The sequence below is a fragment of the Oncorhynchus gorbuscha genome, linkage group LG14 (assembly GCF_021184085.1).
Source record: "Oncorhynchus gorbuscha isolate QuinsamMale2020 ecotype Even-year linkage group LG14, OgorEven_v1.0, whole genome shotgun sequence".
NCBI classification, from domain to species: Eukaryota; Metazoa; Chordata; class Actinopteri; order Salmoniformes; family Salmonidae; genus Oncorhynchus; species Oncorhynchus gorbuscha.
Window position 1 is genome coordinate 55858684 of NC_060186.1, and position 16085 is coordinate 55874768.

Sequence of the window (16085 nt, forward strand, 5' to 3'; positions counted from 1 at the left end):
CAGCTGACCTTGATAAGTGCCCATTGGATTAATTCAAACTGTAATTTACAAGTCAAAATTAAAACACTGTCCATTATTTTCTCTTTCTAAAGATAGTCACTCCATGTGGACCTCGGTACAGGTAGATTCTCTGGAGCCTGATTACTCCAGTATTGAGGAGCTCTTCTGTCTGCCAGTGACTGACTCAAAAGCCAAAGGCAGCACCCCTGCAGTCAAACAGGAGCCCAAAGAGGTAGCTGTGGTCTTACCCTATCTCATTGTAGACTTTGAAAGGGTCTTCTAATCGTACTCTCTCCACTGCGATCGTTGTCATTTTCCTTACCCCAACCCCTGTTTTAATTTCAAGCTTTATCCTTTTTCTCCATCTACAGATTTCTTTCATTGATGCTAAGAAAAATCTTAACCTGAACATATTCTTGAAACAATTCAAATGGTGAGTATTTTCAGAGAAGGTAATATGAAGAAGAGAACCTAAGTAGAGGAAGCACCTTAAGACTATTTACAGTAGGAGAGTTAAAAATACATGTTGTCCCCTACCAGCTCACATAAGGACTTTGTGGCCATGATTCAAAAAGGTGACCGGTCCAAGTTTGATGTGGAGGTGCTGAAACAGCTGCAAAAGCTACAGCCAGAGAAGCATGAAGTGCGTGCTGGCCACAGGAACCCCTGCCAAGTCGATGGTTAAGCCGACGTGGCTATACTGTATTTTTAGATCTAAATACATTTTCAGTTTTGATAGATGTAGTGTTGGAAACCAAATGTTTCTCAGTTTATGGTCATAGAGAAATTACATTATTTCCACCACAGATTGAGAACCTGAAGTCGTACCAGGGAGAGCGGGAGAAGTTAGCTGGTGTGGACCAGTTTTATCTCCAGCTCCTAGCTGTTCCATGGTAAGGTTCTTGACAGCGTTCAATAAGCTAGGACTGATTCACCCTAGATGTTGACCTTGGTCCTGTGTATGTGTTTTACCCCCAGCTACGCTCTGAGGATCGAGTGCATGTTGCTGTGTGAGGAAATCAGCTCAGTGTTACAGATGATGCAGCCTAAAGTTAAGCTGCTGGACGAGGCCTGTGAGGGTAAGTCGAGGCACCAGGCTAGCGGCCCTACCACCATCTCCCCGACCGCTAATTAAATGTCCTTTTTATTTTATTCTCTTTAATGTGTTATTTGTATCCTGCAAGGTCTGAGAGTGAGCACTCGACTGCCAAGCTTCTGCATGCTCATTCTGGACGTTGGAAACTTCCTCAACTATGTAAGAATCCGTAATGTGATACCATACAATACATATAACCAAACACACAAAATAGGGTCTCGCAACAATGTTTTTAGTGAGAGAACGATGACTCCCGACGCTGGTCTGTCTAACTTTGTTCTACAGGGAAGCCACACAGGGAATGCTGAGGGCTTCAAGATCAGCACACTGTTGAAACTCACTGAAACCAAGGCCAATAAAAGTCGCATCACGCTGCTCCACCACATCCTAGAGGAGGCTGAGCAGAACCATGATGACCTGTTGAACCTTCCAGATGATCTAGAGATCTGTGAGAAGGCTGCTCGGTAATGGGGGAAAAAAGCTGTATACAACTTTTGCAATTTTTCAGTGGTGCCAACATTGTAGAGTAATCAAAGCTTGACACGGGAGGCTATGCTAATCTTACAGAGTTTATCATTTCCTTCCACAGTGTGAATTTGGAGACTCTCCAGTCAGAGGCGAGTTTGCTCATCAAGCGGTTGAAAGAGTCAGAAAAGAAGGTGGCTTCCTCCTCTGTGGCGGCCATCAAGGAGCAGTATCTCACTGCCATACAGGTGGGTTGCTATACCTCTCCTCACCACCAGAGAGCAGGTGACTGTGGTTTCTCACAAGCGCCCCTTTAATGGTGTCAGAGATTAGCATGCCATCAGGTTGGTTGCCAGATCATAACTAAATACAGCTCCTGAAATGGCTGTCTACTCTAGGGAAGCCAGGAGGCCTGCAGGGAGCTGGAGGCGAGGTTTGCCTCCATTGACAGGAAGAAGGAGGATCTGGCACAGTATCTGTGTGAGGACTCATCCCGTCTCTCCCTGGAGGACTTGTTCAGCACTTTACATTCCTTCAGGGGACTCTTCATCAAAGCTCTCAAGGTGAGAGAAACAAATTACTTATGGGCACTTTGTCTATTGACTTTCCTATATAAAACCATTAAATTCAAGCATTTATTCCAATAACTGGGCCATAACTTTGGACTGTATAGGTCCCCAAGTTTTGTTTAGTCTAAATACCACATTGCTATGGTGTCACATTTGCATTGTGGACACCTGTGCTGCTTTGTTTTCTCTTGCTTTTTACGTTTTTATTTTTATCGTAGGACAATCAGACCCGCCGAGAGCAAGCGATTAAGGCTGAGAAGAGGAAGAAACAGCTGGAAGAGGAGGATTCCAAGAGACCAAGGGGGGAGAACAGGAAGATAAGCAAGTATAACCGGCAGCCAACACTCCAAATAAGTGTTACCTCATGCCATCCCTGGTAGAGCCTGGGATTTTTTTATATTTTAAAGCCTACCCATGCCCACGATGTTCAGGCCCCACCCTACCCAGGTCCAATTACTTCTGCCAAATTTAAGGCCCCGCCCGATCAGAAAGTATCCATTAGCTGCTAGTCTCTGTCCCTTGCTCCCTGTGCTGCTCGCACTGCATGCACACTGTGCATGGCTCTGCTAGTGTGAGTATCCATAGCAACACCTCTGTTCAATGACGGAGAGCAGTTAATTGTAAACTAGCTACTTTATCACTCTAAACTCAGTCAACTCAAGGAACATTATTTTCGGTAAAATAATCTTTCATGTGGACTCTTACAGTGTTCTGGTCTAAAATTTGACAACATTGAAGAACTTCTGACACCACGATATGTACTGTGCAGCAGAGCATGAGCAAATGGCTCTGCTTCAAAATGTTAATGATCAATTTAGTGATGCCTGAGCCGTACCCTAGTTATAAAATTAAAAAACAGGCCCTAACCCTATAATGACGGTTAGTAGAGCTCTACTCCCTGGTAACTAGTCACGACTCAAGTGTCCCATTACCAACTTCAGACTGCTCCTGAAAGGGTTTCTGCCTAACTTTCTTGATACTCTTCAGAAGATCCCTTTCCTGGTCCTCTCCTTCATCTGCACTGATCTAGAAGAACTGGGGAAGTGAAAGCATTGCTCACACAAGACTTTCTTTGCTTTTAAATATCCAGCCTTTCATCGCTTAGTGCAGATGAAGGAAAGGAGACTAGTAAATGATAGAGCTTTCGAGGACGGTCAACACCTGATAGGTGACCAGTGCAAATTCAAACACACTACCAGAACATTGCATGTATCAAGAGTAGACTGTTTTGAGATTCACCCTCTCTCACCCCCAGTTCGTAAAGCCCCCCCGGTCCAGGAGGGCTGCATCATTGACCACCTGCTGTCTGACATCAGGAAAGGCTATGCGCTGAGGAAAACCAAGCACCAGGCCGACAGAACCAGCCTGCCTTCTGAGGACAAGAAAGGGGCCAGCATTCAGCCTGGTGGTGAGCATGAAGATGGCACTGGTCATTGATTCTGCTGCTGCCCATGGATGTTTTTGAAATGCAGTATATTATCAAATCAAATCAAATTTATTTGTCACATACACATGGTTAGCAGATGTTAATGCGAGTGTAGCGAAATGCTTGTGCTTCTAGTTCCGACAATGCAGTAATAACCAACAAGTAATCTAACTAACAATTCCTAAACTACTGTCTTACACACAGTGTAAGGGGATAAGGATATATGAATGAGTGATGGTACAGAGCAGCATAGGCAAGATACAGTAGATGGTATTGAGTACAGTATATACATATAAGATGAGTATGTAAACAAAGTGGCATAGTTAAAGTGGCTAGTGATACATGTATTACATAAGGATGCAGTCGATGTTATAGAGTACAGTATATACGTATGCATATGAGATGAATAATGTAGGGTAAGTAACATTATATAAGGTAGCATTGTTTAAAGTGGCTAGTGATATATTTACATCATTCCCATTATTAAAGTGGCTGGAGTTGAGTCAGTGTCAGTGTGTTGGCAGCGGCCACTCAATGTTAGTGGTGGCTGTTTAACAGTCTGATGGCCTTGAGATAGAAGCTGTTTTTCAGTCTCTCTGTCCCAGCTTTGATGCTGGGACCGACATCTGTGATGTGTATGCCGAGGAACTTAAAACTTGCTACCCTCTCCACTGCTGTTCCATTGATGTGGATAGGGGGGTGTTCCCTCTGCTGTTTCCTGAAGTCCACAATCATCTCCTTAGTTTTGATGACGTTGAGTGTGAGGTTATTTTCCTGACACCACACTCCAAGGGCCCTCACCTCCTCCCTGTAGGCCGTCTCGTCGTTGTTGGTAATCAAGCCTACCACTGTTGTGTCGTCCGCAAACTTGATGATTGAGTTGGAGGCGTGCGTGGCCACGCAGTCGTGGGTGAACAGGGAGTACAGGAGAGGGCTCAGAACGCACCCTTGTGGGGCCCCAGTGTTGAGGATCAGAGGGGAGGAGATGTTGTTACCTACCCTCACCACCTGGGGGTGGCCCGTCAGGAAGTCCAGTACCCAGTTGCACAGGGCGGGGTCGAGACCCAGGGTCTCTAGCTTTATGACGAGCTTGGAGGGTACTATGGTGTTGAATGCCGAGCTGTAGTCGATGAACAGCATTCTCACAGGTATTCCTCTTGTCCAGATGGGTTAGAGCAGTGTGCAGTGTGGTTGAGATTGCATCGTCTGTGGACCTATTTGGGCAGTAAGCAAATTGGAGTGGGTCTAGGGTGTCAGGTAGGGTGGAGGTGATATGGTCCTTGACTAGTCTCTCAAAGCACTTCATGATGACGGAAGTGAGTGCTACGGGGCGGTAGTCGTTTAGCTCAGTTACCTTAGCTTTCTTGGGAACAGGAACAATGGTGGCCCTCTTGAAGCATGTGGGAACAGCAGACTGGTATAGGGATTGATTGAATATGTCCGTAAACACACCGGCCAGCTGGTCTGCGCATGCTCTGAGGGCGCGGCTGGGGATGCCGTCTGGGCCTGCAGCCTTGCGAGGGTTAACACGTTTAAATGTCTTACTCGCCTCTGCTGCAGTGAAGGAGAGAACGCATGTTTTCGTTGCAGGCCGTGTCAGTGGCACTGTATTGTCCTCAAAGCGGGCAAAAAAGTTATTTAGGCTGCCTGGGAGCAAGACATCCTGGTCCGTGACTGGGCTGGATTTCTTCCTGTAGTCCGTGATTGACTGTAGACCCTGCCACATGCCTCTTGTGTCTGAGCCGTTGAATTGAGATTCTACTTTGTCTCTGTACTGACGCTTAGCTTGTTTGATAGCCTTGCGGAGGGAATAGCTGCACTGTTTGTATTCGGTCATGTTACCAGACACCTTGCACTGATTAAAAGCAGTGGTTCGCGCTTTCAGTTCCACGCGAATGCTGCCATCAATCCACGGTATCTGGTTAGGGAATGTTTTAATCGTTGCCATGGGAACGACATCTTCAACGCACGTTCTAATGAACTCGCACACAGAATCAGCGTATTCGTCAATGTTATCTGACGCAATACGAAACATATCCCAGTCCACGTGCTGGAAGCAGTCTTGGAGTGTGGAGTCAGCTTGGTCGGACCAGCGTTGGACAGACCTCAGCGTGGGAGCCTCTAGTTTTAGTTTCTGTCTGTAGGCAGGGATCAGCAAAATGGAGTTGTGGTCAGCTTTTCCGAAAGGTGGGCGGGGCAGGGCCTTATATGCGTCGTGGAAGTTAGAGTAACAATGATCCAAGGTTTTTCCACCCCTGGTTGCGCAATCGATATGCTGATAAAATTTAGGGAGTCTTGTTTTCAGATAAGCCTTGTTAAAATCCCCAGCTACAATGAATGCAGCCTCCGGATAAATGGTTTCCAATTTGCAAAGAGTTAAATAAAGTTCGTTCAGAGCCATCGATGTCTCTGCTTGGGGGGGATATATACGGCTGTGATTATAATCGAAGAGAATTCTCTTGGTAGATAATGCGGTCTACATTTGATTGTGAGGAATTCTAAATCAGGTGAACAGAAGGATTTGAGTTCCTGTATGTTTCTTTCATCACACCATGTCTCGTTAGTCATAAGGCATACGCCCCTCTTCTTACCAGAAAGGTGTTTGTTTCTGTCGGCGCGATGCGTGGAGAAACCCGTTGGCTACACCGCTTCGGATAGCGTCTCTCCAGTGAGCCATGTTTCCGTGAAGCTCAGAACGTTAGTCTCTGATGTCCCTCTGGAATGCTACCCTTGCTCGGATTTCATCAACCTTGTTGTCTAGAGACTGGACATTGGCATGAAGAATGCTAGGGAGTGGTGCACGGTGTGCCCGTCTCCGGAGTCTGACCAGAAGACCGCCTCGTCTCCCTCTTTTTCGGAGTCGTTTTTTGGGGTCGCTGCATGCGATCCATTCAGTTGTCCTGTTTGTAAGGCAGAACACAGGATCCGCGTCGCGAAAAACATATTCTTGGTTCTTGGTTGTACTGATGGTGAGTTGACGCTGATCTTATATTCAGTAGTTCTTCTCGACTGTATGTAATGAAACCTAAGATGACCTGGGGTACTAATGTAAGAAATAACACGTAAAAAAAAACTGCATAGTTTCCTAGGAACGCGAAGCGGCCATCTCTGTCGGCGCCAGAAATAAGGCCCTGTTCAGTAACTTGGGCTGGGACGATACCAGTATCGCGATACTAATGTTGGAAACAAACATGTTATCCAGTCACGTATTTATTTTCCAACCTTTAGCACCCAATATTTTACATACAGGAGGATTTTAAAGGACCAAAGTTTGTTCAGCTTCGAGTTTTAATTTTTGCCATGGGAAAAAAAATATTGTGATACTGGTATCATCACAGCCCTACCAGTAAAACTCCCTTACCTCTAACCCCTAGGCACTTGTAGATCTAAAAGGGTTGAATGTAGAGGTTTGTAAAGGAGGTAACTGTAGTTAAGTGTGCTTTATGTCAGTCTTTAATTAATCTTTTTCCTTTCCCTTCTCCCGTAGAACAGTGCACCAAGCTTAAGGGAACATCTGCTATATATGCCAAAGAGGAAGTTGAAAAGGAGACTTCACCCATTGACCTAGGACAACAAAGCGGAGATCCGGTCGTAGTGGAGTCCGGCCTCCCCACAGACTCCTCACTTCAGTCGAGTTCTCCCAAAACACCAGCCCCCTCAAACCTTCATACCACCACCAAGGATCACATCCAGAGTGAAGACCTCAACCCTGGGATGGATTCCTCTACTGACCACCAGCTCAAGAAGTCCCCAGAGGGGAAGGGGTTTAAGGCCGCTGAATCCAAGGTTGAGAATGTGAACAGGAATGCATTCTCAGCTGCTGGGGATGGTCCAAAGAGCAGAGATGCAGAGACCGATGGGAACAGAGCGAGTGGAGCTGATGGAAATGGGTTAGAGGAGACTCTATTATCAGAGTCCCCCTCAACCACAGCTGATGTCGACGCAGAGTCCAAACATGCACAGAAACGGGGGAGTACTAAGAGACATGGCAAAGGTAATGTATTCAAAACTAACCCCATCTCGATAGAAAATTAACCATGTTTGGGAGCATATCTTGATTTCATATTTCTTTAGGCCTGTAAGAAAAACATTGTTTCTTGTCTTTAATTCTCTAAAAACAGCCAAGCGCAAAGGAAAAGACCACACTAAACTTAAAAAGGTGTGTGTGTTACAATGAGGGAGGTTCTCCTCCTTTCAGGCTATCAAACACCATCCACTAAGCCTGCATGGATCTCACTAGATCTTTGGTGATTTAATTGTCCTGTTTCACTGGCCATCCTGCACATCCCTCCCTTTTCCTCAGTGACCTTTCTGAAGCTATTTGCAGTTACTGTTCCTGCTTGAGCTCTCTTCCATGTCTGTGGTATGGTTAGCCTGGCTGGCTTCCTGTTGGTACTTTATGGTTGACTTCCAGGGGCTTTTTGGTGGTTGTATATTGTCTGTCAGCTAATACTGGGTGGGTGGAGATTCATAGGCTTGCCTTCATTGGATCCCCCCAGTACATGAGGTCCCCTTATGATGGGAGATGTGATACCCCTCGCGCCTGACGAAACGCATACCGACTCACTGAACATTGCGGGACCTCAGCCAAACTCTGGACCTCAGCAGAACTCTGCCTGTTCTCCCTACCAACAACTAACACACACAGAGATCAGATCTGGGCCAGTGGTTTGTGTGGGTCATGACAGTGTTGTTGATTCACTTGGTTTGAGTAACTTTTTGTGGATTTCACATTTTGTCAGAGAACATTGCCTCTATAAATGTTGCATTTGATGTGAACACCAACTACTGATCTTTTGCCAGATTGTTCTCCATTTATTTCTTTATGATGAACATGTCAAGAAAGTAGTTTGTTAGTGTGCTGTACATCTTTGTCACTGACAAGGGATGTTAGAATCACAATGTCCCCTAAAGATGGCATCACTTCATGTTAGGTGTGGAGTCTATGGATCTCGTCTCTTCTAATAGCCAGTGTGTGCAGAGTGCACCGAGGAAGCGGCTATGGCTCTGTCAAGTTGAAATGTTTTTGCCTCATACACAGGATACAATGGGTGTAAAACATTACTCTGTGCTTTTTAAATGCACTTTCCTTGATTGATTTAGATTTTTATTAGGATCTCTTTTTGTCATTTGGACTAATCTTCCAAGAGTCCTTAAACTTTAAAATACAATCCAATTTTCACAAATAACATACTGTTACAAACATACCATAATATATAAAGTAAATTAGAAAAAATAACTAATGACTATCTGAATAGAGGTTGGTTCAGTCATCTACCATAGTCGTGCACAACATCACAATCATATTTCCAAGTGGATCTAAAGTATTCCTGAAATTATTGAAAGATTTTCTGGTTTCTCAATTTGTATTTTTTTCCCCGCTTTGAATCTGTTTTTACTTCTCTGCTGGTGTAAGACATGGATGGTCGATATCCTATTCTTTGTATTGACAATGTCTCTCTTATCAACTGAATCCTGCAGTGAATAGATATTGTCCATAATAAAAGGGTGCTCACTTTATTATCTTGTCGATTGCTGACCACTTAAGAACATGACTACAACATGACTACTACAAGAGCATGACTACAACAGAATAATCATATCACCGCCTTAGAAGAATCCTTGCTGCTTTCCTTGCTGCTTTCCTTGCTGCTTTCCTTGCTGCTTTCCTTGCTGCTTTCCTTGCTGCTTTCTTCTGTGCAATCTGAAGCTTTCTCACTTGTTGAAGCATTTCTCCACACCACAGAACGGTAGTTCACCCAACTTCCAATTAATATTTGAGTTGTTTACCTAAGAATCTTTCCCAGTTTGATATATAGCTATCCTTCTGACCATGCACCCAATCCTCATTATTTTATCACATAGAGGAGTTATGAGCTGACCAAAATTGAGAATGGCGCTGGGATGTATAGCGGCCATTTTACAGGCTCTTGACCAATTATGCTATTTAGTGTGTTTTGTTTTGCGCTTAATTTTTTTTTACATAATGTTTCCTTTGACTGAAAATCGCTTCTGGACATCAGAACAGCGATCATTAACCTCAAACTGGATGACAAATTCTACTTCAATGCCTCATCCGTGCAGGACATACTGCTCACCCGGGACCAGGCCATAATCCCCGACACTCAGAAGTGGAAAAGCCACCAAACATGGGGGCACCTTGATTAAATAAACCACCTCTGTTCTATTGGTGAATGTACAATCACTGGAGAACAAACTAAGCTCCGTTCAGACTATCCTGTCAACGGGACCTGAAGTGCAGTATCCTATGCCTCACAGTATATTAACCAACGAGGACGGTTAGTCTTCAGACGCCTTGACTTTTTCCACATTTTTGTTACGTTACAGCCTTATTCTAAAATGTATTAAATATATATTTTTTTAATCAATCTACACAATACCCCATAATGACAAAGCAAAAACATTTTTGCAAATGTATTCAAAATAAAAACCGATACCTTATTTACATAAGTATTCAGACCATTTGCTATGAGACTAGAAATTGAGCTCAAATGGTTCTTCAACTTGATTGAAGTCCACCTGTGGTCAATTCAATTGATTTGACATTTGAAAAGGCAAACACCTGTCTATATAGTGCATGTCAGAGCAAAAACCAAGCCATGAGGTAGAAGGAATTGTCCGTAGAGCTCCGAGACAGGATTGTGTTGAGGCACAGATCTGGGGAAGGGTACCTCAACATTTATGCAGCTTGGAATTCCCCAAGAACATAGTGGCCTCATCATTCTTTAGTGGAAGAAGTGTGGAACCACCAAGACTCTTCCTAGAGCTGAGCAATCAGGGGAGAAGGGCCTTCGTCGGGGAGGTGACTAAGAACCCGATGGTTACTCTTGACGACAGACTTCCTCTGGAGATGGAACCTTCCAGATGGAAAACCATCTCTGCAGCACTCCACAAATCAGGCCTTCATGGTAGAGTGGCTAGACAGTAGCCACTCCCCAGTAAAAGGAACAGAACAGCCCACTTTGTTTGCCTAAAGGACACTGACCATGAGAAACAATATTCTCTGGTCTGACGAAACCAATATTGAACTCTTTTTGGCCTGAATGCCACGCTTCCTGGCACTGTCCCTACTGTGAAGCATGGTGGCAGCATGCTGTGTGAATGTTTTTCCGCCGGCAGGGACTGGGAGACTAGTCAGACAATGTTTTTGCCCAAATGCATCTTACATTTTTGATGTCGGATTAAAATTGGGAAACAGCGTCCATAAAGTAACCATTAGATTTAGATCCAGTTGGACTGAATAAGTTTAGAAGTTTTTATTACACTCTCAATTTACCACTCTCACGTGCACATTTCTGCCCACTATAATCCAATGATGTGCTTGCTTTTGTAGTATTTCTGAAAATGCTAACATCCTTTCAGCTAAATCTCAGTTCTAAAACCGGATGCTACTCGTTTGCTTCGCAACAGTAGCAGCTAGCTACACCAGTTGCATGAGAAGCAAAATGAAGGTATCTAGCTTTGGTATATTTTGTAATGGAAGGTTTTTTTATGGCTGAAGTCATCTGTGTAAACTGCTGACCTGGACACTTGCGTGTAATCAGAGCACAAATAAGCAAGCGAATGTCCTTACATACACCAAACTGGGGAAACTGCCACGCTGCTAATACAATCATGCACCAGAACAGAATTATTGCTGTTGGAAGATGCAGAGCAAATTATATCCCTTACCTTAAGTATTAATTCCGTACGCTCTCTCTGTCACTATCTTCGTGTAATTATAATTCAATACAGTGTCAAGTTACTTTTGTGTTCCCACAAGTAAAAAGAAGCAAGGGTGCAATTGCAAACGAAGCACACAGATAAAACATCATAATCGTTGTTTGCTTGCGCAGTCAAAAGAGAACGCCATGCTTGCTAACTTTGATTAACTGTGATAAAACTAAACTGTTTTCAACAACTTTTTTTTTTAAATTTAATAATCCCAATCAAGAGAAATAAACGTTATTTCAGTGAGTGAATGAACAAAAAAAATAATGGAACGAACACGTGCTGTCATCAAACCATTTTAAATGATGTGAACTTGACGTATTTATAACGGAGTTCGTAGCAAAACGTGATTTTTGAAGGTCCTGGGTTAGCCTACTGGAGTTTTTTTTTTTTTACCATTCTGTCATTTTCATTTATGTGTCTCTTAACCCTTGTGTAGTCTTAACATTCTGTGTACTCCCCTTGTCCTAAGGGTCAAAAATGACCCGCCTTCACCAAACCGCTAATATAAAACGGCTTAATTTAATTTTAAACCCCAAATCTATTTTGCATGAAGAAACAACCTCCTTCATCAAACTTTGAATATCTGGGTTTTCCTTCTTCACAATGCAGGAAAACTGCATTTTAATCCGTGGACAACACTTGTTTTTATTACAACACACCTGTCAATTGTTTTCACTAAAGTAGAGGATTATTATTATTGCTAGAGGTACTGCATAAGTGTGTAAACACTTTTTAAAAATATTTATTTACTTATTAAGAGGTAGCACTTGTATAGCTTAAAGTTTCTAATGCATTTTATGGAAGGGAAACACTAACCGTCTTGAACTTTTTGCAACATAGTGATATGTTCTGTACAATGAGGAATTCAAATACTAGTCTTCTCCAAAAAATGTTTTAACCATTGCCCCCACCCACAAGGTGTATAAACAATAAGAATAAGATACAAACACATGAATTCTAATTAGCACATGTAGGAGAGTGTGCATGGACTTTATCAGATGTATTTCTCACATGTGCAGCACCTGTATTTGTTTTACACTCATTCTTTGGAAGACATAATTGGCATCTCCTCCTTTTTGCCTGCCCCAGCTGCAGCCACAAGTGGATCAGGACAAGATTCAGCCCCCTGAACAGCTTTCACAAGCGCTGCAGTGGCTGCTGTGTGGGGGAGATGCTCCCTGTGAATTAATAGGGTTACCAGTGCCTTTCCCAGTTGCTCCAATAACACCTTGTTCTGCTTATCACTAAGGCATTGTATGAGGACATTTCAATGATGTTATGGAAGATAACCAGGGGCCAGCGGGCAGTCATCCTCCTGCAGCTGTAAGTTCCAATCACCTTGTCCAGGTTGTCCAAGCCTCCTTCGTTGTGGTTGTAGTCCAGGATGATTCCTGGCTTCCTGTCCTCACGATCACTGATCTCAGCTATTTTGTGCAGTGTGCTCAGGAGCACCACAGTCTTGTTCCTCTTTGGGGGCTAAGAAACTAGTGGTGGTGGGGGTGAAGGCAAACTTTGAGAAGGCCTCTCTCCCCCTTGTTGCGAGGAGTGCAGGGGGGGAGCTCATCTGTCAGATGCACACCATCTCTACGGTACAAATGCATGCGATAAGGCTTGAACAAGAGAGCCTGCAATAACCCTGTAGCTCTTCAAGAGCAACTGTGGCCATCCCTGAATTGTACGTACAACATTTACTGTATCTGATGTACGTTTTTGATTGTGATATATTTTGTATTTCAAACTGGAAGGTTTGAGCTCTGAATGCTGATTGGCTGACAGCCGAGGTATATCAGACCATATACCACGGGTATGACGAAACAATTATTTTTACTGCTCTAATTACATTGGGAACCAGTTTTAAAATAGCAATAAGGCAACTCGGGGTTTGTGATATGGCAAATATACCATGGCTAAGGGCTATGTACAGGCACTCCATGTCTTGCAAAAGAACGGCCCTTAGCTGTGGTATATTGGCCATATACCACACCACCTCTGGCATTATTGCTTAAATAACTCAGTATTGTTTACAGGTAATGTAGTATAAATGTTTTTATTTTTTGTATGTGTTTTCCGGGAGCTTTCTCAATTGTCTTGTTAAAAAAGATCAGGGAACATTTTTCTAGTTTACTCCATATTGGCTCAAGTTTTTGTTTTATTTTTTCACTTCCCTCTTACTATTAAATAATGACTAACTACATAATTTTTCTTGCCATTTGTCATTATTGTGTACTTTACTTGTATTGCTTTGTTTTGCAGTATTATGTTGTTTAATCACCTTCCTGTGTAAAAACCATGGAGAAAAAGGGAAGTGTGCATTGGTCTGAAGCTGAAAATAAAGGAAACTCTCATGATCACCATAATGTGTACTTTCCCTCTACAAAGTTTTTCCAGTTCACAGCTTTTACCTACTAAAGTCTTCAGAGGGATAATGAACTTTAGTGTCCTGCTAATGAAGTTATGTATATAAAGTGCATTCAGAATGTATTTAAACCCCTTGACTTTTTCCACGTTACAGCCTTATTCTAAAATTGATTTCAAGTGTTTACAGCTTAAGTGATTACAGCTTTGAGTGTTCTTGGGTATGACGCTACAAGCTTGGCACACCTGTATTTGGGGTGTTTCTCCCATTTAAAAAAATGTATATATTCTGCAGATCCCCTCAAGCTCTGTCAAGTTCAATGGGGAGCGTCGCTGCACTGATATTTTCAGGTCTTTCCAGAGATGTTCGATCTGGTTCAGGTCCGGCTTTTGCTGTGCCACTCAAGGACATTCAGAGACTTTTACCAAAGCCACTCTTGCATTGTCCTGGCTGTGCGTTTGGGGTCGTTGTCCTGTTAGAGGGTTAACTTTTGCCCAAGTCAGAGGCCCTGAGCAGGTTTTCATCAAGGATCTTTCTGTACTTTGCTACTTTCATATTTTCCTCGATCCTGACTAGTCTCCCAGTCCTTGCTGCTGAAAAACATCCCCACAGCATGATGCTGCCACCACCGTGCTTCACCGTAGGGAGGGTGCCAGGTTTCCTCCAGATGTTATATTTTGCATTCAGGCTAAAGAGTTCAACCTTGGTTCATCAGACCATAAAATATTGTTTCTCATGGTCTAAGACTTTAGATGCCTTTTGGCAAACTCCAAGTGGGCTGTTGTGCATTTCACCGAGTGGCTTCTGTCTGGCCACTACCATAAAGGCCTGATTGGTGGAGTGCTGCAGAGATGGTTGTCCTTCAGAAAGGGTTTCCCATCTCCACAGAGGAACTCTGGAGCTCTGTCAGAATGACCAATGGGTTCTTGATCACCTCCCTGACCAAGGCCCTTCTCCCCCAATTGCTCAGTTTGACCAGGCAGTCAGCTCTAGGAAGAGTCCTGGTGGTTCCAAACTTCTTGCATTTAATAATGATGGAGGTCACTATATTCTTGGAGACATTTTCGATGCTGCAGAAAGATTTTGGTACCTTTCCCCAGATCTGTGCCTTGACACAAACTTATCTCTGAGCCCTACGGACAATTCCTTTGACCTCATAATGGATTATTGCTCTGACATGCACTTCCAACTGTAGGACATTTTTTTATATAGACCGGTGTGTGTCTTTCCAAATAAGGTTCAATCAATTGAATTCAACACAGGTGGACTCCAAGTTGAAGAAACATCTTTTGACCTTGATGTTTCCATAACTTGATTGGAGTCCACAGGATGCTCCTGAGCTCAATTTCAAGTCTCATAGAAGAGGGTCTGAATAATTAAGGTATTTCTGATTTGTTTATTTTTAATACATTTGCAAACATTTCTACAAACCTGTTTTTGCTTTGTCATTAGGGTTCATAGTGAGTACATGTTTTATTAAATCAATTTTTGAATAGGGCAAATGTAACAAAATGAGGAACAAGTCAAGGGGTCGGAATACTTTTCAAAGGCACTGTATCGTTAGGATGTATGTATTTTTACATAGGCCTGTTGTAAATGTGTATTGTAGCATCTTAATTGCAAAAATAATTATGAACACACAACTTTTAGCTACGGTCATTTGACAGATCATGAACTGTCCATTGTTCAGCACAGCAATTGATAAAACAGGACCATGTTTAAAAAAAACAGTGGTTCTGAGCTCATGTCAATATTACACAGGTAAGCTAACTGTTACAGAAATCAGGAATGCAGAGTCAGTCAGTCAAACACACCACCACCTGTTATGTTGGGTTCCTACTGACCCAAATATGTTAACTTTAAAAAAAAGTGAGGCATAACTTTAACTTGGGTGACAGAAGACTGGACAATCAAAACAGGGAGCAAAGGTTATCAACTGTCTCCTCTTGTAGGGCAAATTAAATGCTATAGCTGTGTTGTGTATGGGACAGCACTGATCTTTTATCTCTATTTCTAGGTGGATGCAAAAAGGATGAGCCCAAAGGCAAAAAGAAGCTATGAACTTTGACTCCATCTTCCAGTGCTCTGTTTTAGATCTGCCAAACAAATTCTATGACATAACATAGATATTTGTAAGTACAGTATAAAAATGTATGTCAGCCATGTTTTTCTCACTGTTTTCAAAAGGAGTAGGCCTAACCTAGCGAACCTAGGTTTGTTTTTCAAATGGAGACCTGCCTTATTACACCCATATAGAGGGGTCTTTGTATTATTTACTACATCAATAAAAGGTCATGTGGCAATGATATCACAGAAACCGCTTGGAAACCAACCACTGCATCATGATGATGGGACCATTTTGCACTTTATACTTTCATCATGGACCTTCAATGTATTGGACACAGTTTCATTGAAATATGATACATTATTTTAAGAAAG

The 16085-nt window shown here is 42.9% G+C and overlaps 1 protein-coding gene across 10 annotated transcripts in view; it reads left to right on the top strand.

Annotated features, from left to right (window-relative positions):
* Nucleotides 1-15963, top strand: part of LOC123995159 (inverted formin-2-like) — a 34942-nt gene extending 18979 nt beyond the window's left edge. For 5 of the 10 annotated variants that reach the window (XM_046298554.1, XM_046298556.1, XM_046298562.1 and 2 more), the window contains 14 exons: nucleotides 93-232; nucleotides 372-433; nucleotides 541-643; nucleotides 808-893; nucleotides 979-1079; nucleotides 1185-1255; nucleotides 1382-1560; nucleotides 1686-1809; nucleotides 1960-2124; nucleotides 2349-2451; nucleotides 3386-3538; nucleotides 7044-7550; nucleotides 7678-7715; nucleotides 8056-9076. In XM_046298554.1, coding sequence (XP_046154510.1) covers nucleotides 93-232; nucleotides 372-433; nucleotides 541-643; nucleotides 808-893; nucleotides 979-1079; nucleotides 1185-1255; nucleotides 1382-1560; nucleotides 1686-1809; nucleotides 1960-2124; nucleotides 2349-2451; nucleotides 3386-3538; nucleotides 7044-7550; nucleotides 7678-7715; nucleotides 8056-8103 — 1880 coding nt within the window. In that variant the 3' untranslated portion in view covers nucleotides 8104-9076. Of the gene's footprint in view, nucleotides 1-92; nucleotides 233-371; nucleotides 434-540; nucleotides 644-807; nucleotides 894-978; nucleotides 1080-1184; nucleotides 1256-1381; nucleotides 1561-1685; nucleotides 1810-1959; nucleotides 2125-2348; nucleotides 2452-3385; nucleotides 3539-7043; nucleotides 7551-7677; nucleotides 7716-8055; nucleotides 9077-9640; nucleotides 9968-12379; nucleotides 13488-15663 lie in introns of those variants that run through there. The other 5 variants (XM_046298557.1, XM_046298558.1, XM_046298555.1 and 2 more) reach the window with 5 other exon arrangements.
* Nucleotides 15964-16085: the final 122 nt, after the last annotated feature.